The following is a 27,258-nucleotide window of genomic DNA, read 5'->3' as shown; positions in this document are numbered from 1 at the left end:
ATTCTGATTGAACTAAAGCAATGAACTCGCTATAAACGCTGCCCCTAAACAGACCATTCCCGACGCAAGATGATTACCTGAACCATGGGTATGAAATCAATATCACCCGCCAGATTCGCTCGGAACATGCTGTGGCTGACAATTTGCAGAATAATATGTACAATACATGATCCTCCGTTCCACAGAGGCCAGCTATTAGTCGACCGACGTCAATGCGATGATGCTATCCAGGGCAGAATGCATGAACCCGCAGCAATTCTCCCTGTTTCTCATCTGGCACTGGTCTGCCTATTCCTGGTTGGCAGAACACGAAACAGAACGTGCCTGGGGCACATAGCTCGACTTTCCCGTGGACTCGTCGAAGATGTGATATCCATAGTCGGCTGCGTTGGGTGGCGTATATACTAATATTCTGTCAGCATTGATTCAAGAAAACACACGAAACCCCAGCAGCACATACGATGAAGAGAAACAGCGACCTGGTCACTACTCGGATTGTGCACGCGATGCAGCCCAATATCATCCGAGATATAAGTCACTTCATTCATAGAGTGCTCCTTCTCAGACATTATCTCAAGCGGTCCGGAAGAGCCCGATTGGCCCGGAGCACGGTACACAGTTTCGCGCAACTGCCCAGCAAGAACCTTCATGATGCAATGGGCGTTGGCGTGGTCGTGGATGGGCGACCCTTTCCCGGGGTTCCATACAAGCAGCAACTGCGCCGGTTAGCAACGGCAACTGAGCTCGACATAGGTAGGCAGTGTACTAACAATATTCGCCTTGTGATTGATATTCTCGATCGCGTTGCGCGTATAGTTCTTGCTCTCGTCGTTGTAGTAATACCGCCCCCAGTCCGCCGGGTTGGTCTTGTACTTCCGCACCAGGGAGATCAGGTACTCCGAGTCGACGTCGGTCGAGGAGATTCCGCCGGATGTGCCTAGGTGCGCCTTGATATCGCGGATGAGGTCATTGAGGTCGTATCGCTCCGGCAGGCGTTGGTAGCACGGGGCGAACTTTTCGTTCAGTTGGACTTGTGAGGCTGATAGGACGGACATTTTGGAGCGTGGATGCGGGCTTGGTAGGCGTAGATATTGCGTATCACAATTGCAATGTGTTGAGAGGTAGTTTTATATGGTCTTGTCCCTTGTTCGTTGCCATCGTTGGGTCGGCGAATGGTCGGTCGGCGAACGGATGGAAGTAGAAACCGGGCCACTGAGCATGATGTATGGGATGGAGATAGGGATCGACCGCCTGCATCTTATCACTTGCATTGAGCATGCGCGTTATATGTGGCCAATGCTGGCGTGCGATATGCGCCGGTTTGATAGACCGCCAGGAAGTATCTCACTGGAACATAGAATTGGATATCTTCATGAGGGAGCTTCCTTGGGCAGGTTGTTACAAAAATAGTTAGAGCGGCATCGTATAGCTATCTACGTCCTAATCTAGAAATCTGCCAGAAGTTATAGAGACGACTTGCAATGCTATCCTGGCATGAAACTACTGACACACTCATCCATTCCTGCTAGGGGACAAAACATCGTCCACAAGACCTTCAATTAGGTTCTAGCGATATGATTGAAGGGTCACCGTCTCCTTTCAATGGATAATGAAGTCCTCATACTGAAGTCCTCTTACGCAATAGTTCCGGACGCGCAATCGGCGATCCAGACAGTCGGCGATTGAACCACCGCAGATAACCGCATGCAGGGGAGTGAACTTCTACAGGTTTATGACTTCTCCTGACCAGACCGCTTTTTTAAGGTTGTATTGTCCATTGCCTTGGTATTAATTATTGATTGGAGATATGTTCTTCTCATTGCTCGCCCCTCAGACAATCGAAACCCAACGCCGATAAGACCGCAGAACAACGCCTTGCTTTGTAAACATACACAACACCTCCAAGCCCGAAAGACTCCATTAGTGCATTAACTAGGTATCATGCAATATTAAAATCTGGAACCGGGCTGAAAAAAGATGTGTTGTAACACGTAGGGTCTAGAAAAGCCGGTAACAAGTCAGGCCCGGGAAAGTCTTGTCCGTCGGAAAACCGTGTCATTGCACCGGAAGAATGTGTAGGTCGCTCCTGATCAGTCAGGACAGGTTCCGAAGGCACAAACCGGTTCAACGGGGTGGCATTCCATCGTTCGATTGACGCGGACATGATTTCGGCTGCGCACGATCGGAGGTACTGATAAGCGGACTCGCCCAGCTCCCACGTCCGCCGGGTACTTTTCAAACAGCCCAGGACCAGCGTTACACGGTTGCAGTGATGGTCGAAGCAGTCTTCGGAGTGGCTGGTGCAGGTCGCCAGTTGGATCATCCCGCACAAAGCCAGGGCGGGGATGATGAAGGGCGTGTGTTTGAGGACGTTGGGACAGACGGAGATGGAGTCGGACACCCGCCGCGAGGCCTCGGTGGCCTTGATGCTGTGTACCATCCGCGTGAACGTAGAGGAGAGCTGATTCGACGCCGCCGGCCAGAACCGGTCGCTGTTCAGCTGCGCCAGGACCGGCTGCATCTCGCTTCTGGGTAGATGCAGAAGCATGGCGGCGTAGCCTATCGTCACGTGTGCCTGGAAGATCATCTCATCGATGTTTCCGTACGAGTCGACAATGTCTAGTTTCTTTGGCGGGAGATGGTTGATCCAGCTGACGAGTGCGTTCTCGACCGCCTGGAGATGATCGCGGTGGCAGTCTTGGAGGTGGTTCAGCATGAGCACTCGGCAGAGGATCATCATCGCCTCGATGCGATAGCTAAACGAGGAATAGACTGGGTCATCGGCCGCGAAGATCCGCCTCCTAAAATCGAGGATCATGTGTGGTTTCGGGACCTCACGAGTCCCCGTGTAGCGGGACTCTTCACAGGGAAGCGCGACCTCTGGGGCCACAGTGCTACAGCGGAACGTGACAGACTTGAGCGAGACAGCCATGTAGATCTCGGTGATGTATAGTTCCCACCACGTGCGGCGCATACTCTCGGCCTCGACGGAGCATTCCGGGTGGGCGGAGGCGGCAAAATCGCGTCGGTTCATCCCTAGCTCCAGGGCCATGTCGATGGCTCGCGTCAGCGCCTCTCGGGCTTCGTAGCATTCCCCGCGAGCTGTCAGCACGATCGCATAGATCAGCCACGCCTGGACCATGCAGGGAGAGCGTTCAGGGTTGGATGAGAGCTCGGCTGCCACTTTGGTCTTGAGTTCGCCACTGGGACTGGAGCTGACGTAGTGGGACCCGACAAAGTACACGACCAACTGGAGAAAGAGAGGGTAATTTCGCTCGTTGAAGCAACTGCTCGGCACTAGAATGGGATGTGCTGGATGGAAGAATTCATAGTAAAGCCGGGGAAGACGGTCATCCCCTGGGAGCCAGGATTTATCTCCCAGGCTGGAACGGTTAGGATGGCTCCCGGAAAGCATGGTCGGCCATGATGTCCGCTCGTCGTCGACGCCTGGGAGATCAGCTGATGGTAATCCCTGTGACGAAGAAGTGTTGGTGGGAGTTGGTGGCTGCGCAGAAGCCGCGGCCATGGGAGCGGAGAGTGAATATCCCGTCTCCATGTCGTGCACGGGGGTTGGACGTTGGGGAGTTGAAGACGCCGCGGGATCATGGCGCGTGCTTTTGCGACGGCCTCCCCGCCGAGACGGCATGTATTGGCAGAGCAGTCCGCCTTGTTGACAGCGGGAGCACGAGGGCCGCTTTGCATCGCACTTGAGATGCTGCTTCCTGCATTCCGTGCAGGCCAGCGCGGTCAGGCCATTTTCCTTGGTCAGCCGGACCGGCGGCATATTCAGAGGGGTAATTAAATTGACGATCTTGATGAGGGTGGTGGCTGATGTGGAGGTTTAAGAGTGCAAGTTAGGTAGAGAACGGATGGATGCAGAATGAAGATATTCCGAGGATCGATTGAATCATCCCCCGCCACAGCCAATCAGAAGCGACATTTCCGCTCGCATTCAACATGGATCTATAGAACTACTACTGTAGATGGATTAGATGTTAGACCGAGAGTAGTATTACGATGGATATATTGTATTTCATCCTACATCGTTGAAATTTGCAATTCGCATGGTCCTCATCCAGTCGGCGATCGTCGGGATTCGATCTTGGCTGTGTATCTCCACCAGACCGCACAATATCCATACGCTCTAAAGAAGAAAAGAACTGGAAGTAGATATATCATCGACTGGTCTCTTGAAGACTATATTCATGCGCGAAGTGGCCTATTTCTCTGCAGATTCACAACACAATGCGTCGGTTGGAGTCACTACATCAGATGCCGCAAAGGGGAAATGTGCTATCAGTCACTATGGAATGCGGATTCATATCTGATAATGCTATTTAAAGGCGTTATACTTCACGTTGATGGACAACACTGCACTCAATCATAGCGTCTACGTTTATCAATGTGCACGCCCTTCGGCTGACAGAGGCCCCGCATCTAGGCGGTGCTCCCGAAGATAAACGCTGTGTTGTGAAGTGACTCATGCGCTGCACCCAGCAATATCAGAGAAGCTCTATCTACAAGACCCAAGACTCACTCCTACTCGCAATAGCTCAGGATCGAATATCACCACTCAGTACCATCAGACAATATGTCAGCTCAAACCCCCTTCGGAGCCCCCATGAGGAAACATTTCCTCGTGGATCCTGGGTTCTTGAATCTCAACCATGGTAGGCACAGCAATACACAGCTCGATAGCCTCACACTAACAACCTAGGCTCCTTTGGAACACACCCAGAAGCGGTTCGAACTGTTCTGCGCCAGTACCAAGATGAGATTGAAGCCCGCCCAGACCCATTCATTCGGTATCGCACACCAGAACTGCTTGATGCATCCCGCGCAGCCGTCGCAAAGATGCTCAATGTCTCCCGCAAAGAGTGTGTGTTCGTCAAGAACGCCACTACTGGGGTGAACACTATCCTCCGGAACATTCCCTTCCAGCCGGGCGATGTTATAGTCTACTTTGACACCGTTTACGGCGCTGTTGAAAAGGGAATTATCTCCCTCATGGAGTCGACGCCCCTCCAGGCCCGGAAGGTTGAGTATGAGTGCCCCATAAGCCATGATGACCTGGTATCGCGGTTCCAGGATGTTGTGCGCGCGACAAGGGCCGAGGGATTGAATGTGAAAATTGCACTGTTCGACGTGATCACCAGCATGCCGGCAATGCGATTTCCGTTTGAACGACTGACTGAGATATGCCGGGAAGAAGGCATCCTCAGTCTCATTGACGGTGCTCATGGGGTTGGCCAAATCCCTCTGGATCTTGGGAAACTGCAGCCTGATTTCTTTGCCAGCAACTGCCACAAGTGAGTATGCTCCATGCTACGTTAGCTGCACTATCTCTCTAACACTTTGTAGGTGGCTTTTTGTCCCTCGAAGCTGTTGCGTCCTCTACGTCGCCAAACGCAGCCAACATCTTATCCGGACTACTATCCCCACGTCCTGGGGGTTCATCCCTCCTCCGGATGCCCCCGAGACTGCTCCGTCGGTGATTAAAGACGAGGACCCAACCAAAACTGCATTCGAGAGCCTATTTGAATTCGTCGCCACAAATGACGATACGCCGTATTTCTGTGTCCCAGCGGCATTGAAGTTTCGCAACGAAGTCTGCGGTGGGGAAGACCGTATCTATACTTACCTGGAAACTTTGGCGAATGAGGCGGGAGACGTCGTGGCTGGTATCCTAGGGACAGATGTCTTGCAGGAACCCAACCTGGCACCAGGGACACAAAGCCAACTTCGACGATGCGCCATGTCCACTGTCCGGCTGCCTATTGCTGTTGGACAATCGGAAACGAGCGAGAAGGCCTGTGCCGTGGTGCAGGAAGACCAAGTTGGCTCGGTAGTGAGCTGGTTCCAGACTACTCTCACCAACAAGTATAGCACGTTCGTGCCGGTCTTTGCGCATGGAGGCTGGATGTGGACGAGACTTAGTGCACAAGTGTACCTGGACAGGCAGGATTTTGAGTGGCTTGCTGGGGTTTTGAAGGACATGTGCGGTGATATTAAGGAAACGGGGCTGGTGATAAGCAATTGAGATTCATGTCTCAGTTGCACGGTGTGAACGCTGTAGCTTTCCTGCAACCACGCGTTTCTGATTCAATTCTGATCATGAACACCGCGCCATGTAAACGTCTGCCTCGTCAATAAGAAGAATGGCATTCCAGTTTTGGGTCTTTTGAATTGTTTAGTTAGATTTTCTTGAACACCTTTGGGTCAGTTCCAATGTCGCTGCATGTCAAAGTCATGAGCTGTCTTCTGATGTATTCGGCGATGCATTTTAGATTCCAGGAAATTTTCAGATGACAGAAGACTTAAAAACGTGCGTAGGATGACTTTAAAGAAAGTACTCCCCGACAGTGCATGTCTTACCAACCCCACGGCGACTATGCAGAAGCACATCATCCCATGTGCCTAATCCACCCAACGCAGCATTGCAGCCATTCGTGACGCTATAACAGAGATGATTGGACACTGTTCCGGTCTCCATATCTCTTTCTAGTATTTCCTCGCGTGTCTCGGGTTTTTGATGGTCGTTCACAGGAGTGCAGCAGACTGCGGGACGTAAGACACCGCAGTAAAAGACTATAGTAATACAGTGGAGGTCGAAAATTCGTAGCTGACAAGCTGAAGGACCTTGGCCCAGTATGCCAATGCCTGAAAAATTGATATCTTCTATTAATCGAGTCCTATTCATACATGACGCTCAGATATACAGCGGTCTATCTAGAGCAGACCATCGCGTTCATCTCAAGTCCGACGTCTTGATGGCTGAAGATGCACTTAAAAGGGCACGGGCAGCGGGCGCTGAAGATAACCCCGCCACTCGGGGAGAGTACGCTGCCATTTGGTACCAGAAGTCTTCTGGAGATCCTCAATAGCGCTGGCATACTTGATCAGAGTGGGCTCCGAAAAGGCGGTGTTCATGATCGCCAGGCCGTATGGCATGCCCGATTCCTCGTCGGTACCGGCGGGGAGAGTGATGACGGGGTAACCCGCCTGAGCCGCGATCTGGATGCTCTGCGCAACAGCTGGAGGGACTAGGAGGCCGTCCAGTGTGCGGTTACCGTGCTTTAGAGCGGCATCAATGCCCTCCTCGCGGGTGGTGCGTTGGCAGTACGCCAGCGCGGAGAAGTAGGTGTCGTCCATGATACCTTTGCTCTCTAGAGAGGCGATGAAGCCGTCCTGGCCGGAGCCGAAGGCAGGGTGAATGCCGGGGAAGCCACCCTCGGAGCCGTAGTTGTCTTTGTTATACTGGACGAGATCCTCCAGGGACTTGATGTTGGTGTTGTTAACCTCGGAGAGATAGTCGCGCAGGTTGTTATAAAAGTCAACCTTGATGTACGAGTACTCCGACTCATTGGCGTAGCCCCGGGAAGACCCGTAGTCCCAGTTCCAACCATCAGGCGATACGATGTCCTTATAGTGTGGGAGCTCGGTACCGTTGATAATAGTAGCGCCGGCCGACTCGATCAGGTCGAGCAACTCCTCTAGTTGAGCAACCTGCGCAGGATCACCGAGGGCCCAAAAAGACTCCCAGGGCAGGCCGAAGACGGCGCCCTTTAGAGCGTCCTTGTTGGTCAGGAATTGGGTGTAGCCACCCTTAGGGGTCAGACCCTTCTGGGCGAGAGTGTAGTTATCACGAGGATCAACACCGTAAATAGCATCAAGGGAATAGACCGCATCGCGGACCGTCTTACCAAAGGTGCCGACGGTGTCCTGGTGCAGAGACTCGGGGATGACACCGGCACGAGAAGTCAGACCGACAGTGGGCTTGATACCCACAATGGCGTTTCTCTGAGCCGGGTTGATAACTGAAAAGAAAGTCAGTGATTGTGATCCAATGGAAGATGTAACGGATCGTGTCACATACCGCTCCCGTCAGTTTCCGTGCCAAGGGCGATGGGAACCAGGTTGGCACCAACAGCCACACCGGGTCCTGTGCTGGAACCACCGGGGTTGACGGTGAAGTTGTACGCGCTGCGGCATTGGCCACCACGGGCAGAGAAGCCTTCAGAGTAGTTGTTGGAGCGCATATCGGCCCACTCACTCAGCGCAGCTTTACCCAGCAGGAGAGCACCGGCCTTACGCATGCCGTGGACCACAAAAGAATCGCGGGGCACGACGCTACCGATCAGCGCCCAACAGCCCGCAGTAGTCTCCATACGGTCCTTGGTGGCAATATTATCCTTCACAATGAAGGGAATCCCATGCAGAGGACCACGGATGTGGCCTTTGGCACGCTCCTTGTCCAACCTGTGGGCAATGGCATGGGCATCCGGGTTGAGCTGCAAGATGGCGCTAGAAACATGGTCAGTGCATATCGAGTAGTTTGGGGAGGGGGGATCACACTTCAGATAGGGCTGAGTCTGGTAGATCCGGTCGAGATAGCAATCCAACAGCTGGACGCTGGTGAGAGAACCATTGCTCATGCGCTGTTGCAGATCATCCACACTGGCCTCTTCGAGCTTGAACCCCTGGCAGAGACGCATGGGGAACAGCGAGGCACCAGGGGCACCCAAACGAGGGAAGTCGTAGGCATAGGGGTCGGTCAAGATCTGGGACGCAACGAGGGGGTCGGCATCCTGTGCACCGGACACGGCAATGGCCGAGCCGGCAAGGGCCAGACCGCTCAGTAGAGCCTGTAGCATCGGCACGGTGACTTTTTGGATTAACAGATGAATCCAATAGAGAAACCCGGCCAACAAATGATGTGGCGAAGAGAATGCGGCGCAAGGGAGCTTGGCCTCATATACCAGACAGACATAGTGAGATCGTGAAGTCGTGACTAATCGACGAATGCTGGCCCACTCGGCCAAAATCAATCGGCTAGTCTAGTCCGTGACTGCCTGGGCGCCCACGAGAGATCTAAAATCAATAGTGCATCTTCCTCATGGAACCGCCCAGTGCCACTCTGTCGGAGTTGATATCCGGGCGGAATCCTCGGAATAGATGCTGATGGGTCGTGAGGGCGTTGAAGTGACTAGTAGTATGGAGTACTACTGGGTCCAGCCTGTGCAATCTACGCCCGTCGGCGCCATCTTCTACTCCGTGCCCCGAGTTGCTCTCGATTATCTGCTTCGTTTGTTTCCAGAAGATATTAGCTGAATCCACCGGCGAAACCTTAGGGAAAAGTCTGACCTGCCTAGACGGTCCATAGTGGTCCACCTTGGCCGATTTCTTCCTGCCAAGTACCTACTTACGTTATTAATATGCTTCGGCCATACTTTGAGATACGAGAATCCTCTCGCTTGACGGAGCCCAGTGGTTCAGATGCCATAATGTGCTGCAGTACCTGCAGCTCGATAGGAGTTAGACATCCCATTGGCGAGGTAACTAAGAGTCATGATATAAGCACCTCGTGCCTGGGAAATATGGGAGATCTTCGAGAACCATAGACCAGACCGAATCTGCGTGGCCCTTGGGGTTTGGTTCATCTGAAAAACTATCGGTCACCACCTTCTCGACCAAGTGGGTTGTTTGCTGGAGAGAAAGTCGGAAGCCCATACTTGTATCCGTTCTTCCTCGAACCAGTCGACCATGGCCTGTTGACCGGTCAGCATGGCGATTCCCGCAGACATCCTCGTTGCGAATGCGACGGGGAGGATCCCCGAGAGCATTACCTTGTCGTATCTGGCAGAGTCGCGGGATCACTCGGCAATTGTGGGAATCATTTTCATGGTCTGCTTTGCCGGCTTGCTCATGCTTTTGCGCCTGTATGCCCGACTGTTTCTGGTTAAGAAACTTGGTCTGGACGATGCACTGGCCGTTCTCACCATGGTATGTTCACGGCCATCAACTGGAGAAGATGGAGGAGCATCGCTCCGCACCTAGACCTATAAGCCCTGCCATCAGAATGCGCCACTGACATTCTCACCAATTCGCAGACTGTTTATATCGTCTTTGTCGTTCTTTCCATCATTTTGATCAATATGGGCAGTGGCCGTCATATCGAATACATCCAATATGTGCTTCCCCTGCCCACCGTCCGCGAAACCGAAGTCGTCGACTTCGTCGCTCACATTCTCTACACGACCGCCCTGTTCCTTTGCCGACTATCCGGTCTCGCATTCTACTTCCGCATTAGTGCGCGCTCAAGCAAGCTCAGAATAGGCATTATATCGGTGGCCGGCCTCATCACCGCCGCCTACCTACCCCAGATCTTCCTTTTGATCCTGCACTGCAACCCCGTCACCGGCCTCTGGCCCTATCCCTGGCAAGTCGAGCCAATAAATTACCAGTGTCTCTCGTGGGGACTGGTCTACTCGGTGAACTCGGGCGTCTCGCTCGCCTGTGATGTGATGATGTTTATCATCCCGGGGATTTTGATCAAAGAACTCCACGTCCCCTTAGAAAAGAAGATCAAACTCTCCATCGTCATGTTCCCTGGTGTCTTGTGAGTATATCCAAATCACCCACCCCACGACCCAATCCGCTTACTTTTGCCTAGCGTCATCGTCATCTCTGCCGTCCGCGTCTGGCTTGTCGTCGTCGGGCAATGGGCGGCGGACGGGAGCTGGGCCTACAATCCCATGCTGTGTGTCGAAAACGCCGAAATCTCCAGCACTTTGATCGCCCTTTCCGTCCCAGCCCTGAAGCCCCTGTTCGGAAACCTCTTCAGCCGTCTGACCGAGTACACCTCCAGCCATACTCATTCACAATCCGTGCGCGGTCGATTGCGCAGCCGATCGATGGCGATGAGTGGTGTCGGTTCAAAGACGCGGAATGATAAGCGGCTTCTGAGCTGGTCGAAACTCGGCCACGACGACTATGAGATGATGTCCTCGGATATTTCGGTGACACGCGAAGGACACCGCTCGTAAGCGGATGCACAAGCCGTGTCTAGTGGAATAGAAAGATGCCCCGGACAGAGAATCAATTCCAGATTAATACACAGTTCCCGTGGCGACTCTCAGTCCCATGTTGCACAGTATTGTCGGTCTTTGAATGTCCATAATGCCTGCGTACGCGTCCACATATAAATAGGACTGGTGAACTAGAAATCATCGATTCATGACCAAAATACGGCGAGCTATGTCTGGACTGCAGGCCCCTGCGCATATATAATGACGGTTTATCATTTACTGTCCAACTAGGAACTGTATATAGGGCTAGCACGCAATTTCCGGTGCAGGTCACTGGGACTGCGTATTCCTCAGGCTTCCTATACTACGCTAAATCCTGCTCGGATGACCTCGGTAGGAGGTCGGTATATAAAACACTGAGAGACTTTTTTTTTTTTTTTTTTTTTTTTTTTTTTTTTTTTTTTTTCATATTCACCCCACAAGCTACTAAAATCCTACAAGGGCAGAGCTAGGATCTGCTCTGGCACATGGTATCTGAGTAATAAAACCGCCCCACGTTACTATTATTGACTTGCTCAAAGGGCTCTCCTTACGAGCAATCTAACTTCGAGAGCCGCTTATACCGACTGGCCGAGGGATAATGATGCCGATTCCCTGGGAATCCTGTTACCATGCGTCCTGCAAAGGACTGCGAAGCTATCCCAGCCGGCCTCGCAGCCATATCTCACACAACAAGCCAAACATTCATCCCGTTGAATGAGCGGCTCCCAGCAATAGAATAAGGCAAGCAGACGACTGATAACATCATCGCGAAACAAGTATACTTGCCGATTGTCGGCAACAATCGTTCGGAGAAGTGGCCCACGCTCCTCACTCCGGTCTAGAAGTTTTCTCGCTTCTTCTGATCTATTGCAGCCATCGTTTTGGCATTGGACCATTCCAATGCCACGGGGAATATTCTGGACTATCTTGCAGGGGCCCACGCGCGCTGTTGCCTGACCATCCCTGAGGATCTCAAAGTAGACCTCCAGTGCCGGCTGTCGATCATAAGTCATAGTCTCCGTCACGTTCAGCATGGCGGTACCTCCTATGCAACTTTGGACAGCCCGGACCACTCTTTCAGGGATGCAGACCTGTGGCCGTTTGTTATACGCCCCCTTCTTGGAAAGGAGCGTTGCCTTCTCCCCCACGCGACTGTAGAGCCGATTTTCGAATATTATGTGGCCTGGTATGATATTGACGCGGCACATCTCCATCGCATCCACTGCAGTGAAGTCTCGAAGGATATCAAGATAGAAGCAAAGCCCATTGCTTGCGGTAGCAGAAACCCCAGACTCTTCGGGCTCGTCTGCAAATGGCCTCCCATTGAAGACGTATTCAGCAAATCGGAGTTGAGATGCTTCCGTCCACTGCAAGTCAGAGATAGCATACTCAATGATCGCGTCCACGATGGACGCCCCCCCTGAGCCCCCAATCACCCGTGACACTCGCATTTGTTGCAGTCGATAGATGTACTCGAGACCTTTTCTACTGGGACATAGCCCCTCGGTGGCAATAATGCCTGAAAGACCTCGGACCAGCCTAATGATGGCTGTGGTGAGAACTACCAGACAGAATGAGGTTGACCGAGGGGTTGTTCCCTGGGGAGGGGTTGGAACGCAGATTTTGCACCTGCAATGGTGTGCTAAGATGCCAATGGATTCTTTAAATATGTCGCACGCATGTCTGTAAGACAACGCAGTGTTGAATGTATTGAACATTGCGGCATGTAAATCTTTGTCGCTTAGTTCCGGGAATCGAAATCCGGAGAAATTGATGAAATCATGGCCATAACTGACAGGGAAGTACGCGGTGCTCCTGTGCAACCACTCACGTGGCACATTGCTGTCTGCTTTCTCCAACGCGTAGAAGATGCGCGCAGCACTGCCCATGGCAGAGCCGAAAGGAGCGTGCATACTGAGAAGGAGGTGCGATTGATCCCCAAACGTTCTATACAAAGCTTGTGTCCACGAGACTCGTCCGCTGACAACAAAATCATGGTTTGGCTTCAATTCAGCGTGTGATCTGAATAGGGACGTTGCATCAGGTAGCTGAATCGTACGGTCTCGCTGGATCAAGCTTGATGTCGGGCGCGGATTTCTGGAGTAGATGACAGTGAGATGGGGTTCTTCGTCGTCGGAAAAGTTGCGAAACCAGACGTCGTCTTCTTGTTGCCGATCACTGGTGTATAAGATCACCTTCAAGTCCAATAGCCAATTGGCAATTGCTGCAATCAGAGCGGCATCCGCGACGCCGACGAGAGTTAGATGGCGCGTGGACCCCGAGCGAAGCCCCATAATGGCGTACAGGGCTTTGGCAATGTCCGTAGCACTCGCCACGCCGCGGGTTCGTCGCGTTTTGTTGGAACCATGTCGCCATGCGTGTTGTCCTACAATCGACTCGTGATCAAAAGCCATGTACTGCTCGGCCCAGAGAGGGAAGCTGGTCGCAGAGAGTATCCCAGCACATTTCTCCACGAGCAAGGTCATCTGCATTTGAGACGGGAGTTTGATTTGCTGTTCGTCCGGCACGTTTTCGAACACTTTGCGGCTGAAGGCAAGCATGATTTGGCCGGCCATGCTGGTGGAATACACCTCAGAAAGACAGGCGCTTAGAGCAGTGAATCTACACCCAGACTCCGTTTCGAGAAGGATCTGGATGGGACTTTTGTGACCAAAACCAAACCAAAGCAACTTTTGAAAACCTGCTTGGACCGGTGCCCTCTCCAGCGCTTGGTGGAATCTTTCCATCCCCACTGGACTGTAGGATATTGCATGGCCGACCAAAACACATACCCCATAGGCAAAGTGGTCGAGCCCTGCGTGAGATATTCGGGCCAACGCATTGATGGAAAAGTTGATCAATCCGGATGAGGCTGCCCCCGCATCAATTGTGACCTGGAAGGGAACTGCAGTAGTAGATTGGGGTGTAAGCTCATGGGAAGGTCCAGAAGTATGCGACATTTTTGGCCGTGGTCTGGGTGTTTGATAGATGTATCTTGTTAAGACGAAAGGGCAGGGGTTGGGATCATATACGGTGAAATAAAGGTGGGCTAACTTGTCCTTCTCCTCATTTTAGCACCCAAGTACATCAAAGCCTTGCCAAGGTAGTCGGAGCTGAACTCTGACAACTCTCATTGAGCGTCTACTGCACCTTGATAAGGACCTCATCTACCTCGACCGCAGGCAAACAGGCAAGAAGACAGTTGGCGCTCAGCCCCCCGCACGTAATCTGTCGTGCTGTCCAGTAAAAGAGGTCAACGTGGAGAGAGAGAGAGCCTTGTCGGCATTGTTAGTTGTATCATCTGGTCTCTGAGTTGGCACGAGTCCGGCGCTTAGGGAAGACAGCCTTGTTTCTCTGATTTGCACAGAGCCTCAATCCCCTGCGAACTACCTATAAGTACGGTTGTCACTCGAGTAAATCACATAGAGACAGGTCCTCTCTTTCTATTGCTCAGCCTGTGACAAATCTGCAAATCCTACGCACTGCGATACGGCAATTGACTGTGATATGGCAGATAATACCAGCACCTTGGCAGATGCGTGCGCTCAAATCTTTCCAAATAGGCAACGTTCCGAACTCCTTGACGCTATTGATACTCTTCGCCACTTTAAACAGAAAGGCCTTTACCTCCCAGTGCCGCAAATTGTCGTGCTGGGAGACCAGAGTAGCGGCAAGAGCTCTGTGCTGGAATCTCTGGCACGTATTTCGCTCCCCGTCGGCACCGGCTTATGCACCCGTTTCCCAATCGAACTTGTCCTCCGAAATGGCTCGTCCGATTCCATGGAAATGGAAATCCTGCCCAGTCGCACCCATGAACAGAGCGACATGTCGACGCATGAGCTGAAGAAATTCAGGAAGTCGGCTACCAATCTTGGAAATGTGGATGTCTCAAGGTGGATTCAAGAAGCAGCGGAAACAATCGGGGTCGTTCCTAAGCATGGTTCTTCGGAGGAAAAAGGTTCTCGGGGTTACAGTGATGATGTCGTCCGAATCATTCGACGCGGTCCCCAAATGGTCGACCTGACGCTTATAGATCTCCCGGGCCTGTTCCAGAGCCCTACCGAGACCCAATCAGAAGAGGACAAGTCGAAAGTCGAGAAGATAATTCTGGAGTACGCTGAAAATCAAAATAGCTTGATACTGCTCGTTTGCTCAGCCCACAACGACTTTTCGGTTAATGGAACACCGAGAGTTCTCAATGGCCAGTTTTGTGATTGAACGATGGGTATCCTTACCCGCTCCGATTCCGAGAATGGGAAAGAAAGAATCATGAAGCTCATCCAAGGAGAAGAAAAAACGCATGCCGAGCTTGGCTGGCACTTTCTTATCAGTCGGTCCGAAGAGCAGCGTCGGAATCAGCTTTCTTTTGAGCAGAGAGACCAAAATGAACGTGCTATCTTCGACGCCCAGCTTGCCGATATACCAGAAGGAATGCGTGGGATTGGTGCGCTACGAAAAAGACTCAGATCTTACTTGGCTGGATATATAAGGAGGCATCTTCCAGAATTGATCAGCAGCGCCAGGGACGCTGAAGAAACACGCCGGATTGACCTGGAGAAGATGCCACCTCCACGGGGAACAGAACTGGACCAAAGAAACTACTTGCGCATCGAGGCTGTCAAGTTCGTCAATCTAGCGAACGCGGCCACCTATGCGCATTACTGCGAACCTTTAAGTTTCTTTGGGGACTTTGACGACCAGACTGGGGCGCATCTCGGCGCGGACTGGAACAAAGCAACTAAGCGAAGGCTGCAGTCCACGATTAGGGAACTGAACCGCATTTTTGCGATGGAAATGAAAGACCAGGGCCCTCGCATTCGCACGAGTGCCACGGGGATGCCTGACAACAGAGACAACTTGAGCGAAGCAAGGGACAGTTCCTCCGGTGAAAGTAGACGGAGCGCACAAGATGGCAGCGATAAGAGTGCTGTTCAGTCAGGAGCCGACCGGCCTGCAGATAAAGACAATCGAAAAGTGTCGGAGCAAGCGGAAACTACGCCCTGGGACACCTATCTACCGAAGGAGTTGCGGCCAACATATAAGGCCCCAGCTGCCCAGCATATGACAATGGCTGAGTATGAGAAATTGATCATGGAAAAACAAAGGCAATGGTTAGGCCAAGGTCCACGGAGCGAAATCAGCACCGACCTTTTTCTGGCCATAATTTACAAGCAAACGGCGGAATGGCACCAAATTTCTGAGACTCATCTTGAAAACGTTCTCCAGGCAACCCGTCACTTCATTGAAGAGGCACTAGAACATAACCTGCCTAAAAATATTCGTCTGAAGGTGATGAGATATATCATCACTCCACGGCTACATAGTCTTCAAAAGTCTGCAAGACAACGCCTGGAGGAGCTCCTTGACTGTCACAGGAAGGAAGCCCATGCATTTTTGGATGCATTACCAACCTTTGGCTCCTCTGAAGAGCCTACTGTGTCAATTCCGATCAGCGTTATTTCCAACGGTGTATCAAGACTGAGTCATTTAATACAGTCAGACAAATTGCGTGGTTTGTGGGCTACACTGAAAGATGGAAGATATCTAAGCGACAAGCCAGAAAACGGAAGGTTTGCCTGGCAAATACTCGCACTTGTTGACACTCAGATACCGCAGCCCCTGCGTCATGTTCTCAATTCCCTTTGGGATGAGGCGCAAAGCAGCCAAAGGAGGAGATCCGAATGCCATGCCCCGAGCAGGAGGCCGCACGGCGCCTCATTGACCATACAGATAGATTCTATAAGGTAAGCTGCGCTCTGTTTTCGCTCCCATATTTCGCTTGCCTGACGAAATTATATCCAGATGACGGTTTTCAGTTTCGTCGGGTATGTCAATGCGATGATCGTGAGAGGTCAGATCATGAGGGGCCTAAGGGAACAAATCTTCACCATGGGAATTGTCGACGGCATGTGCTCGAATGATCTTCAATTGGTAGCTGGGGAATCTCCCAAAGTTATTGAGGAACGTCGCAGTCTTGAGACTGATATAGAGAGGCTTCAGCACGCGAGGCAAGTCCTTGAACATCATAGCACTCAGACTGCACTGGATGCATTCTAAATGTTGGGTGGTGAAAGTTGATAAAGATTATACTATGAACAGTATAGTCCAGCCTTTTCCTCTAATACCATTTATGTTCGATTTAATTTTCGGGCCTAATATCTAGCCAGCTTAGCGATCTAGACAATAAAGACATTGCACCAGCCAAACCTGCTGTGATTCAATGCCTGGTTACGGCAAAAATGTGGCCGTTTACGGGCCACAGTTATTGTCATTTCGGCGTCTGTTCCACAGATCCTCATATTCCAGCTGTAGGTCACTTGGAAAAAAGTAATATCTTTATATTTTCTATATCTCCATCGCCTCAGAAGCTATTTCCCAGCGTAGTACTGGCAAGGACGAGAAATGAGATCAATTCAGTTCGAATACTATATGCAAAAGTATAGTCCTCCTGAATACCTTAGTCTCATGTGGCTTAGTGCACTGCCCAAACACTAGAAGATCTACCTGTTTGTGCGACGGAGTATCACAACTGGATATGGTCGAGGCGGATGTTGGCGAGTGCGAAGATACGGCACTCGAGGATGGACTTAATAGCTCCAAGATAGCCTGCACGCATTGGCCATCTGCCAACATATTCAATGACGTTGTATGTCCTAGATAGTATAGAATGCTCCCCTCCACATCCATCATCAATGTAAAATGAGTCACTTCGGACTTACGACTGGCTCTGATGGCGATAACCGGCGTCATGGTTTGGCTGGCATGAAATTGATTAGTGCTGACAGGGAGAAGCATAACGCACACCTCCGTTGACAGGGAGAAGCATAACGCACACCTCCGTTGACAGGGAGAGTGCCCGCGCGAAGGAACGGGCCCAGTCCCTTCGTATTTTACCTCCCACTCCACAGCTCTCGTATCCGTGTCGGTTTCATACCTGGTTATCCCTCCGGCCTTACGACTAGCTCGGGTGGCGATAATCGGCTTCATGGCTGGGCTAGCATGGAATGGATTACTGCTGACAGGGAGGGCCGTAGTCCCTGCATATTTAAGATCCAGACATGGCCGACTGTTATTCCTCGTATTCAATTCCACAACTCTGCGTTTTTGAGAATGCCTCGCGTCTGGTTCATCACTGGTTGTTCGTCCGGTCTCGGACGCCAATTGGCCATCACAGCGGCCAAACACCAAGACCGAGTCGTTGCGACATCGCGCGACCCATCTAAGCTATCCGATTTGGTGGATCTCGGAATTATCGTGAAGAGACTGGACTTGCGCAGCAACGATGAGGAAATCCGCGCTGTAGTGGATGAAGTCGCTTCCACCGTTGGGCCAATCGATATCCTCGTCAACAACGCCGGTTACGTCCTCGAAGGAGCCGTCGAAGAATGCAGGTGCGTTCATTTATTCCCCAGCGACAGGAGCATAGACTAACGACAGCACAGCGACCAAGAAATCAAGGACGAGTTCGACACAAACGTCTTCTCTCAGATACGGGTATTGCGCGCTGTCCTGCCATCCATGCGTGCGCGACGATCTGGGGTCGTGGCCAATCTGGGGTCCATCGGGGGATGGAGAGGGCCCCCAGCAGTTGGTATGTACTGCGCCAGTAAAGCCGCCATAGCCATCTACACCGAGTCCCTGCGGGCCGAGCTTGCGCCATTCAACATCGACGTGACCTGTGTCGAGCCGGGGTATTTCCGCACGAACGTCTTGACAGGAGGGCATAAAGTCACCGCTAAGAACCGGATCCCGGAGTTGGACGCGGGAACACAGGCGACCCGTGATGCGTTGGCTGCATACAGTCTACGACAGCCTGGGGACCCGGTGAAAGGGGCGCAGGTGCTGTTCGAGGCGTTGACGAAGACGGGTCGATGTGCGTCTCGTCAACTACCTGGGAGATTGGCACTGGGCCGTGACTCCATCGATGCGATTGGAGCAAGCATGGCAAAAGAGCAGGCCATGCTGGATAGTTGGAGGGATATCATTGAGTCGACAGATTGTGACGATGTTCGGGCTAGTTGACCTGCTGCAGTATCGAACAATAGCCGACGATAAAGGTTGGCCGGAGAAATAGCAAGCGTTCACAACGCCTATCAGGGCAATTCTTCTCAAATCCTTGCAGTCGTAATTTCTCCGGAGGCTTGAAACCCCGCATGAATCGCATCAATGCACCCCGAGCCTCCTTGGCGCTGGCAGTTAGATCCAGATAAACACAGCATGTAGCTCATAGAATCTGCGTCGACGACATGTTATCATCGAAATGTACCTGCTCCAGACAATTACTCTGCTCCCGGCACTTCTAGCCCTCATCGGGATAACACAGGCATTCCAATGCAAGGCCGACGAGGACTGCAGTTTGACAGGCATCTGCTCGCCACGTACCAAATCCTGCATCTGCGATCCTGGCTGGCGCGCCGCAGATTGCAGCGAACTCGACCTCCAGCCCGTAGAAAGATGGACAGGCTACAACCACACGAACATCACGCTCCCCGATTTCTACAAAGAAGGGGCCGGGAACTCGTCCTGGGGCGGCCACATCATCCAAGACCCGCAAGACAAAGGCCTCTTCCACCTCATCATCTCGCAAATGGACCACGGCTGCGGACTATCCGGATGGCGACCATTCAGCACCGTCATCCGCGCCGAGTCTCGCACCGGGCCTCGCGGGCCATACACCTGGGCGCAGGAGCTCTTCAGCACCTTCCATCACAATCCCACGGTAGTCTGGAGCCCCGCGGACAGGCGCTACCTGATGCACTTCATCGGATACGACTGGGACGCGCCGGACCACTGCACGTCGATCAAGCGAAACAACTCCATCTCCGTGTCGAGCTCACCCGACCTCCGCAGCTGGAGCGACCCGACCACCCTCCTCGTCAACGTCACGAACCCAGCCGCCTGGCCGCTCTGGACGCCCCAGCATCGCACGCCGGAGATGCTCCTCGCGACGGAGAAGAATAACATCTACCACGCGAGGCGGTACACGGGACCGTATACGCTCTGCGTGGAGCCTGGGTTCATCGAGATCGACACGTCCCTGCGGAGCGAGGATCCGTTTCTCTGGCGGGATAAGCGAGGGCATTGGCACTTTCTGGTGCATCATATGGTGGATATTGCGCTTGGGAAGAAGGGCCCGCGTGTAGGCGCGCATGTGTTTGCGAGGCGCTGGGAAGGCCCGTGGCATTACAACAATGTCACACTGGCGTATAACACTACCGTTGAGTTTACTGATGGGACCACGATGGAGTATTATCGCAGAGAGCGGCCGAAGCTCTACTTCAGCGATGATGGCGAGATGACGCCGCTGTATCTGGTAAATGGAGTGCAGGAGTTCGACAGTCCGGCCAGCTATACTCTGCTCCAGCCGATCGGACAGAAGTACAAGGAGTATGAGAAGGACTTGGGCTTCTAATGCACTCAAACAAAGGAACTTGACGGTGTTTGCGAGAGTAGAAGTAGACTGAGATGCCACGGCAGCCTAAGGCACCAACGATAAGATAAGCTAGCTCCGATAAGCTCCAAACTTTTCCCCAATTTGACTTCATTTTCTCTCTCTTTTCTCTCACATCCACCCACTCACTCCTCATATTCTTATCCACAACATGTCATCCGAAGACTCCCTCCTCTCCGAACTCTGCACAATATGGTACGCCTCAAGTTCAACCCTCTCCCTCACTCACCCCACCACTAACAGCAACAGCCACATCAACGCCCCCAAATACCGCTGTCCGCGCTGCTCAACCCGCACCTGTTCCCTCCCCTGCTCGCGCCGGCACAAGCTCTGGTCGCAGTGTTCCGGCATCCGCGATCCGGCCGCCTACCTCCGCCGCAGCGAACTCGCCACCGAGTCCGCCTTTGACCGCGACTTCAACTTCATCACGGGGATCGAGCGCGGGCTGGAGCGCGCCGAGCGCGACGTCGAGAATCGCGGGATTCGCGGACGCTCCGGGGTGCTGGACCCCGCTGCCGTGGGGTTGGAGCATGAGGTAGAGAGCTACGAGTCGGGGCCAGGGGATAAAAAGCGGAAACGTGGCCCGGGTGCGGAGGGTCCTGGGCTGGTGAAAGGGGAAGCTGGGTTTCTGCGCGGGGCTGAGAATGCCGGCGTGAGGGTTGTTCGGGCGCCTAGGGGTATGAGTCGGAATAAGGCGAATGCGACACGGTGGCATCCGAAGTATGTGGTTTGATTTTGGTTTTTGCTTGTTTAGGGGGTGTGGCTGACGGGTTCTTTACAGACACAAATGCTTGAATTGGACGGTGGAGTGGATTGGCCCTGGTGGGGAGAGGAGGAACAGATCTTGTTTGGAATCATGCTCTATTGCAGAGGCCTACGACCGCGCCTTTCCTCTGCCGAAGCAGGAGCGCGAGCAAACTGTGTCCGAGACAGAACCCCAGGTCCAAGACGAGTCCGCGCCTCCGTCTACGGCGACCAACGTCCAGAATACCGCACCCGATGCAGAGGATGCCCAACCAGACCGCACGTCTACGCCGCCTGACAAGATCTCGTCCCATCGCGATCTCTACTTCTATCTCCATCGACCCCGCACTGCCACGAAACAGCCGGTACTCATCCCCGTGGATCCCCGAGCCACCCTAGCCTCCGCTCTTCGGGACCGCACTGTGCTCGAGTTCCCCTCGATTTATGTACTTGCAGACTCACCTGAGACACTACGCACGACAACAGAAAATCCCTCGTTCCTCCTCGAAGAGGTGTATCTACAGTCGCAACCACAGGCCGAGCAAGAACAGGACGACACGACGGCTGAGGAGACGGTCGAGGGTGCACATGCACTGGGCTCGGTGGATATTACAAACGTGGATGAGAACAAAGTCTTGGAGGTGTTGAAGAAGGACCTCTTCGAACCTGTTTCTGCGGCAGCAACACCATGACCTTGGATATGATTTGGTTACTTTGGATTTAAGGGGATGTATGGGTTACCTTTTGTTGGGCGTTTTGCATATAGCCTCCAGTTGCATGGAACATCTAAACGCTCGTTCGGTTATGCGCCTCTTGGAGCCGAAGAACCGGCAGTTAGTCTATGGCAGCGTTTCTAGAATCAATATTGGGTAGAACTTGTCGGTTCGAGCAACGAGCAGATATTCGCCATTACTGGTGCACTCAAGGTGCCGGTACGTCAGGATCCGGCAGAACAGGCGACTCGATCGTCGACCCGAGACTGGCTTTGTAAGGTAGTCAATATCACTGCTCGATTGCTCACTAATAGATAGCCAAATCAACTCCTATGCGGTCCCAACCAAAAGGGTATCTTGAAGAATATAATAACCAAAACCAAGAAAATCAAAACGCCTTGAATGCAAATGCTAGAAGGTGCAACCCACGAGAACTCATCGTGGGATGTACTACTCACTGTCAACTCACTTGACAAGGTAGTAACTCTTAAGGATCCCTCGTCGATCTATTTGACCATCGTCTCTCCGTCAAAGTGCACAGGCCATAAAATATGGACCTAGCTGGACCGGAGGCGATGAGCAATCAGTCGCTTTAACCTAAAAGGCGACTGGAGCAGTGTAGGTCTAGGTGAACTGCCTATCAACTGATGGACAGAACCCTCAAAAATTGAGGCCACCGGTCACTACATGATCCGGTGAACTCTGACACAGAAATGAAGCGATTATCTTCCATCTGCGTCCCGAGAAAAGATCTCGATCTGAATGGCCCTAGGCTCAATCCCAGCATCATGGCGGGACAAGTCTATTGAGCTCACCAGAAGCAAGTCAGATGGTCCAAGGCCTGTGTGCCCAATGGCTGGAACGGCTGATAAAACGCCAATTAAAGGCTTATCTGGCTGATTCGAATGGTCCATAATCCAAAATAGACTTGCTGATCAAGTCAATGGACCAGTAGACTCGGAGGCAGTATCAGGGAGATCATGGTCCTCCAAATGCGTCGTCATCTTCTCCGACATAGACAAGATCTCTGTGGGAATAGTGTTTGGCTGTGTCGGGACCTCATCGTCCTGCGCCAGGGTACCGCCGACCTTGCGGCTCAGGCTCGCCTTCGACTCTGTCGGCGACATGTTCAGGCGCTCAGCCCGACTGGGCTTGAGCTTGAGACGGCCCCTTTCCAACGCTCGCAACAGCGTGCTAATCTCTTCCGAGACGATCCCGCGCAACTTGCTCATAGCCTCGTCGGAGGCTTCGGAGTGCGCGTTCCATCCCAGTTTATCCGATTCCTCGGAGACCATCGACTTGGACTCCAAGGACGGTCCAGTGATCAGCTTGTGCAGCGTGGTGGGAGAGACATTCTTGGGGGACACATGGGTAGGCGACGCATTGGGCCGACGGGCCATCTTCACGGGCTTTTGCTTTGAGCCCGTGGAGACGGAGGCAGCCTCCTCCGGCAGCCTTTTCGGCGGCCGTTGGATGGGCATATTAGGGCCTTCGCCCACCTCGTTACGGATTTTGTAGTACACCAACCCCAGCGTAGCAGCCAGGGCCTGATGCGCAGCCTCCGGGTACATGCGGACGGCCTCTGCTCGCGTCAGGTTCGAGGGAGATTCGCTGGAATCACTCGAATCACTGTCAGTGAAAGCATCAGTCTGATGCATGCGACTCCAGTACTGATAACCACCCAGTCGGTAGAATTCAGCCAGCTGTACAAGCCGATTGACTAGGGGCTGTGTTAGTGTGTGTGGGTGGATCATCTACTTCGTACGCCACTTACTGCGACTGCGCTTCTTCAAACACCAGAACCACCAAACGGTGCGAGGGAAGTATTCGGGCCACTGCAGGGAACCGTCTTCCTCGACGTAGGGAACCGGGGTGATTGGGGCGTGTGTTGTGTGGGCGAGTGAGTTGAAACGGACACGCTCGGAATGCTTCATCCGAGACTCGATCAGGGTGAACCGATCGAAAACCGAGTTGAGATGACGCGATGTCTCGTGTTGGAGGGTGATGAGATCAGTCCTCAACTGACTGATGGTGGTGTGCAACTTGCTGATCTCCATCCGACATCCGAAGACATCGGTTTGCAAATGCTCGAGATCCGCCTGGATCTGGTCGACATTCTTGGAGAGACGATCGATATCACTGCGAAGAAAAACAGTCTCGTTGTTGGAGATACTGGACTTGAGCTGAAAGACGCCGGTCTTGAGTTGGTCGACATCGGTGCGAAGGGCGACGACGTTCAGATCGATCCGGTTGGAGATGGAACGATGGGCCTCAAACTCTCGTCTGAGGTGTTCGTCTTCGCGGTTTCTCCGGTCGACATAGCCGTCCTTGGTGAGAACGGTCGAGCGAAGCTCTAGGAGGTGAGAGTCGAGGATAGTGAGGCGGTCGTGAAGGTGAGAGATAGACGGGTTGGTGATGGATGGATCGGACGAAAGGCTTGGGGAGGTAGTTTCATGGCGGAGAGAGAGCCGGGGACTAGAGATGGGGATGGACATGCTCGACGCGCGCGAGAGGCTCCGGTCGAGAGTCGCGGTCATGGTGGAGGACTCCGACATTTGGAGGGCGGTGACGGGGGTCACTTAGGGGGTATGGTCCTTAGAGGGTAGTGACTGGTTCAGTGAAGTCCGAGGAGCATTTTGGTGGTAAATCTGTGATGGTAGTGATAAGAATGGTGGTGGTGGTGATGGTCAGGATTTGGGTGAAGAGGTGATGATGATGGCAAGTGACGACGAGGAGGTGAGAAAGAAACGAAGGGGGGCGGACGGGAACGGGATCTCTCCCTCATTCTGTTGCCCCCTCCCATCCTTGTGCTGTAGTAACACGACTACATCTTTCTTTTCTTTTCCCTCTTCCTTATCTTTTCATCCTTAAGCGGTTTATTTACTTGTTGTTTGTATTTTGATGATTTTCATCTTCCCTTCACTTTATCCTCGTTTCATTGACCTCCTATACAGAAACCCCCACAGCCAGAGAAAGGCGAGATGGATGGGAGTGATGTATTTTGGTATGGTGAATACGCGCTCGACCCTCTCAGCAGATGGTTATTTTCATCGCCCAATCACGATGGGAAGAGGGGGACGAGAGGGAGGGCGACCGTGCCCCATGGTTGGTCCAACGCAGTCAGCTGGTACCGTGCAGGTTGGTATTGTGACGGTATTGTTATTTTCAACATTGGGCGCTCTACAGAGTTACTTCAGGATGGGGCCACCAGTTGATAGACCCTCGCCTTCGACTTGGACAAGATGCCCATAAGTCATCGTCCACACCCCCATATACTATCCGACCCTTTTTGGTCTCTATTCTAGTGTGCAATCGTTCTGGTGTCCCAAAGTCGTTCGGGGGGAACTTTCTTCGCATACAAAGTGGGCCATTCCGGACTTGAGCATACAGAGTATCTCACATCATCACCACTCCAGAGTCAATGCCCAAAGAGCCTCATCTCTTTATCACCCCAGTTTCAGTATCTCATCTTATCAGTGATACCTAATCAACATAGCTGAGGAGAGAAAATAATATCACATCTCAATAAATCCGCCTGGTTTCACGATGCAATGTATACTACTAAGGTATATCTTACACGCCGAAGGCTAACTAGGTGACAACAGAGTAGAGTGAACAATCTAGAGTAAGGCAGACATCACTCACATCCATGCGAAGAACACCCAATCATACCTAAATGCATGTAGCAAACATCACTTGCACAGCCTCGGGGTTTTTCAGCCTCGGGGCAGCTGGATAACTATCGAATATATAAATTTAACTAATCTTCTGTTCTTGGAGCTTTCTACCATCGACAAAATGAACCCCCCTAGCCCTCCCCCCAGTGCGTTGCTACCAAGACAAGGAGCTATGGATTCCGAATCTCAAGTTGAAACACATCTTTCTACATTAGACAGCGATCATGAACGACAACAGCGTCTCTATTTCATATATTCCATACAGCAATTGTTGACCAGCTTCTCCAGACTTTCCACCTCGCTCCTTCGTGATGATCAATCGCTGCCTATTTCAAATGATCCTCCAGGCCCAAGTCCTCAAGTCGCGGATACAACCCGCCACCGCAAAAAAGGCAACGGTTCGCTAGCTAGACGTCGTTCTAAACCACAGGGAGCGCCTGATGCGGCGAAGCAGAAACACAAAAACCGGATAAGCGATTTAGAAGCGAAGTTAGAGGCAATGTATCCAGAAGATGGATCACCCGTGGTGTTATTGTGCTGGGGTGAAGAGTCCGCCAGCTCCATTTTACCAGTTCCTGTTTCGAGTTCCGGAGATGAAGTGGCCATATGGGAAGCGTTGAACAAAGCATGGTATACACGCAGAGGGTATTGGAGAAAGCTCCTTCCCGGGTTTTGCGTCACACGCGTTGACGTTGCCGAGGTTTGTTGTGGCACATTTACCTTTATTTTGATGAGCAATAACTGATCAGCACATCAAGATATCGATTCTGGGGTTGAAAATGACCCCAAAAAACCGTGAAGAAAATGAATACATTGGAATGTATACAGCTATCGACATACCCAGTGAGCGAAGAAGACTGCAAAATACTATAGACATCAATACTCCGGTCGAGCCCTGTTCCTATGATCTTTACACAGGAGAAGTTGACTGTGGCCCCGAGTGCTATTGCTCTGATTGCTTCAAAGATCATGATAATCTTGAGAGATGCAAAGTCAGAATACACACAGATGCCCAACGGGAACTCTCACACTTACACACCCTCAATCTGATGAAACATGTCTTTTGCAACCCTAACCTCGCTGCTTCCAATGACTTCCTCGAGAAGGGCAGGCTCGTGTATAGCCAACAGTGAGTGATACAGAGCGCTGGGAACGAGAAGTCTTCAGAAAACAACGCGCTAATTCATATGGAAGAAAAATATCTAGTCAAATACACAGTTGCCAGACGTGGCTCTGCCCAGCATTGAGAGAAGTCAAGTTCAGAGGCATAGTGATCAGCGACGGCTGGGCATTGAACACCCGTTGGATAACTTTGCAACTTGTCGTAATCACGTCTCTAGGAGTCGTGGTTGCTGCTAAATCCCTTTTCAGTTGGGATACAGCGTGGACTGTTGGCACTTTCTTTGTTGAGTTGATGGCGCTTCTATTCGCAACAGTCCTCACTCAGGCACATGAAAGTATATAGAAAGGCGACCCAGGAGAATTTGGAGAGCCACTGGAAAACTACTATTTGCGTCCTCGGGTCATTATCAGAACCCTCTTTGTAACCCTTGGACTTCTTGATATAGTGTATAGAATTTGTCGAGATCATGGAGTGGATCAGCTTCAATGACTTTAGAATGTCGGGCTTATAAAGTGTATTCATTGGGCTGGGCGTCTTTGTCCACGCCAAATACTCTTCATATCTACATCAAACAACGACACTGACATCATCAACAGCCAAGTATGGGACAATCAAGGCCCACGGCTATGCAAATCCAACGGCATAACGTGTCAGGAGCTGGAGCTTCCACTGACGGGGTATCACAAACAAAAACGCCATG

At 52.1% G+C, this 27,258-nt stretch overlaps 11 protein-coding genes across 11 annotated transcripts; 6 read left to right on the top strand and 5 right to left on the bottom strand.

Annotated features, from left to right (window-relative positions):
- Nucleotides 1-288: 288 nt before the first annotated feature.
- ATEG_06128 (putative cysteine dioxygenase) lies at nucleotides 289-1,055 on the bottom strand (the record flags this gene model as incomplete). The annotated part of the gene is made up of 3 exons (XM_001215306.1): nucleotides 289-404; nucleotides 461-716; nucleotides 771-1,055. The coding sequence occupies 3 exons, from the start codon at nucleotides 1,053-1,055 to the stop codon at nucleotides 289-291; spliced, it is 657 nt and encodes a 218-aa protein (XP_001215306.1).
- An 884-nt stretch (nucleotides 1,056-1,939) lies between these two features.
- Nucleotides 1,940-3,556, bottom strand: ATEG_06127 (fungal specific transcription factor domain-containing protein; the record flags this gene model as incomplete). Its single annotated transcript, XM_001215305.1, has 1 exon — nucleotides 1,940-3,556. The coding sequence occupies one exon, from the start codon at nucleotides 3,554-3,556 to the stop codon at nucleotides 1,940-1,942; it is 1,617 nt and encodes a 538-aa protein (XP_001215305.1).
- Nucleotides 3,557-4,591: 1,035 nt separating this feature from the next.
- Nucleotides 4,592-6,040, top strand: ATEG_06126 (putative aminotransferase family protein (LolT); the record flags this gene model as incomplete). The annotated part of the gene is made up of 3 exons (XM_001215304.1): nucleotides 4,592-4,670; nucleotides 4,718-5,309; nucleotides 5,362-6,040. 3 exons carry the CDS (start codon nucleotides 4,592-4,594, stop codon nucleotides 6,038-6,040), a joined length of 1,350 nt encoding a protein of 449 aa, XP_001215304.1.
- Nucleotides 6,041-6,786: 746 nt separating this feature from the next.
- Nucleotides 6,787-8,654, bottom strand: ATEG_06125 (amidase family protein; the record flags this gene model as incomplete). The annotated part of the gene is made up of 2 exons (XM_001215303.1): nucleotides 6,787-7,817; nucleotides 7,877-8,654. 2 exons carry the CDS (start codon nucleotides 8,652-8,654, stop codon nucleotides 6,787-6,789), a joined length of 1,809 nt encoding a protein of 602 aa, XP_001215303.1.
- Nucleotides 8,655-9,564: 910 nt separating this feature from the next.
- ATEG_06124 (uncharacterized protein) lies at nucleotides 9,565-10,826 on the top strand (the record flags this gene model as incomplete). The annotated part of the gene is made up of 3 exons (XM_001215302.1): nucleotides 9,565-9,783; nucleotides 9,891-10,399; nucleotides 10,454-10,826. The coding sequence occupies 3 exons, from the start codon at nucleotides 9,565-9,567 to the stop codon at nucleotides 10,824-10,826; spliced, it is 1,101 nt and encodes a 366-aa protein (XP_001215302.1).
- A 599-nt stretch (nucleotides 10,827-11,425) lies between these two features.
- ATEG_06123 (uncharacterized protein) lies at nucleotides 11,426-13,810 on the bottom strand (the record flags this gene model as incomplete). Its single annotated transcript, XM_001215301.1, has 1 exon — nucleotides 11,426-13,810. One exon carries the CDS (start codon nucleotides 13,808-13,810, stop codon nucleotides 11,426-11,428), a length of 2,385 nt encoding a protein of 794 aa, XP_001215301.1.
- A 547-nt stretch (nucleotides 13,811-14,357) lies between these two features.
- ATEG_06122 (uncharacterized protein) lies at nucleotides 14,358-15,028 on the top strand (the record flags this gene model as incomplete). The annotated part of the gene is made up of 2 exons (XM_001215300.1): nucleotides 14,358-14,962; nucleotides 15,007-15,028. The coding sequence occupies 2 exons, from the start codon at nucleotides 14,358-14,360 to the stop codon at nucleotides 15,026-15,028; spliced, it is 627 nt and encodes a 208-aa protein (XP_001215300.1).
- Nucleotides 15,029-15,071: 43 nt separating this feature from the next.
- On the top strand, nucleotides 15,072-16,870 carry ATEG_06121 (uncharacterized protein; the record flags this gene model as incomplete). The annotated part of the gene is made up of 2 exons (XM_001215299.1): nucleotides 15,072-16,594; nucleotides 16,840-16,870. The coding sequence occupies 2 exons, from the start codon at nucleotides 15,072-15,074 to the stop codon at nucleotides 16,868-16,870; spliced, it is 1,554 nt and encodes a 517-aa protein (XP_001215299.1).
- Nucleotides 16,871-17,960: 1,090 nt separating this feature from the next.
- ATEG_06120 (SDR family oxidoreductase) lies at nucleotides 17,961-18,872 on the top strand (the record flags this gene model as incomplete). The annotated part of the gene is made up of 2 exons (XM_001215298.1): nucleotides 17,961-18,241; nucleotides 18,293-18,872. The coding sequence occupies 2 exons, from the start codon at nucleotides 17,961-17,963 to the stop codon at nucleotides 18,870-18,872; spliced, it is 861 nt and encodes a 286-aa protein (XP_001215298.1).
- Nucleotides 18,873-19,437: 565 nt separating this feature from the next.
- On the top strand, nucleotides 19,438-21,737 carry ATEG_06119 (uncharacterized protein; the record flags this gene model as incomplete). The annotated part of the gene is made up of 5 exons (XM_001215297.1): nucleotides 19,438-20,163; nucleotides 20,278-20,305; nucleotides 20,466-20,496; nucleotides 20,551-21,021; nucleotides 21,083-21,737. 5 exons carry the CDS (start codon nucleotides 19,438-19,440, stop codon nucleotides 21,735-21,737), a joined length of 1,911 nt encoding a protein of 636 aa, XP_001215297.1.
- A 956-nt stretch (nucleotides 21,738-22,693) lies between these two features.
- On the bottom strand, nucleotides 22,694-24,295 carry ATEG_06118 (uncharacterized protein; the record flags this gene model as incomplete). Its single annotated transcript, XM_001215296.1, has 2 exons — nucleotides 22,694-23,478; nucleotides 23,533-24,295. 2 exons carry the CDS (start codon nucleotides 24,293-24,295, stop codon nucleotides 22,694-22,696), a joined length of 1,548 nt encoding a protein of 515 aa, XP_001215296.1.
- Nucleotides 24,296-27,258: the final 2,963 nt, after the last annotated feature.

This window comes from Aspergillus terreus, genomic scaffold, assembly GCF_000149615.1.
Source record: "Aspergillus terreus NIH2624 scaffold_8 genomic scaffold, whole genome shotgun sequence".
NCBI lineage: Eukaryota > Fungi > Ascomycota > Eurotiomycetes > Eurotiales > Aspergillaceae > Aspergillus > Aspergillus terreus.
This window is presented reverse-complemented; position numbering and strand designations above follow the sequence as displayed.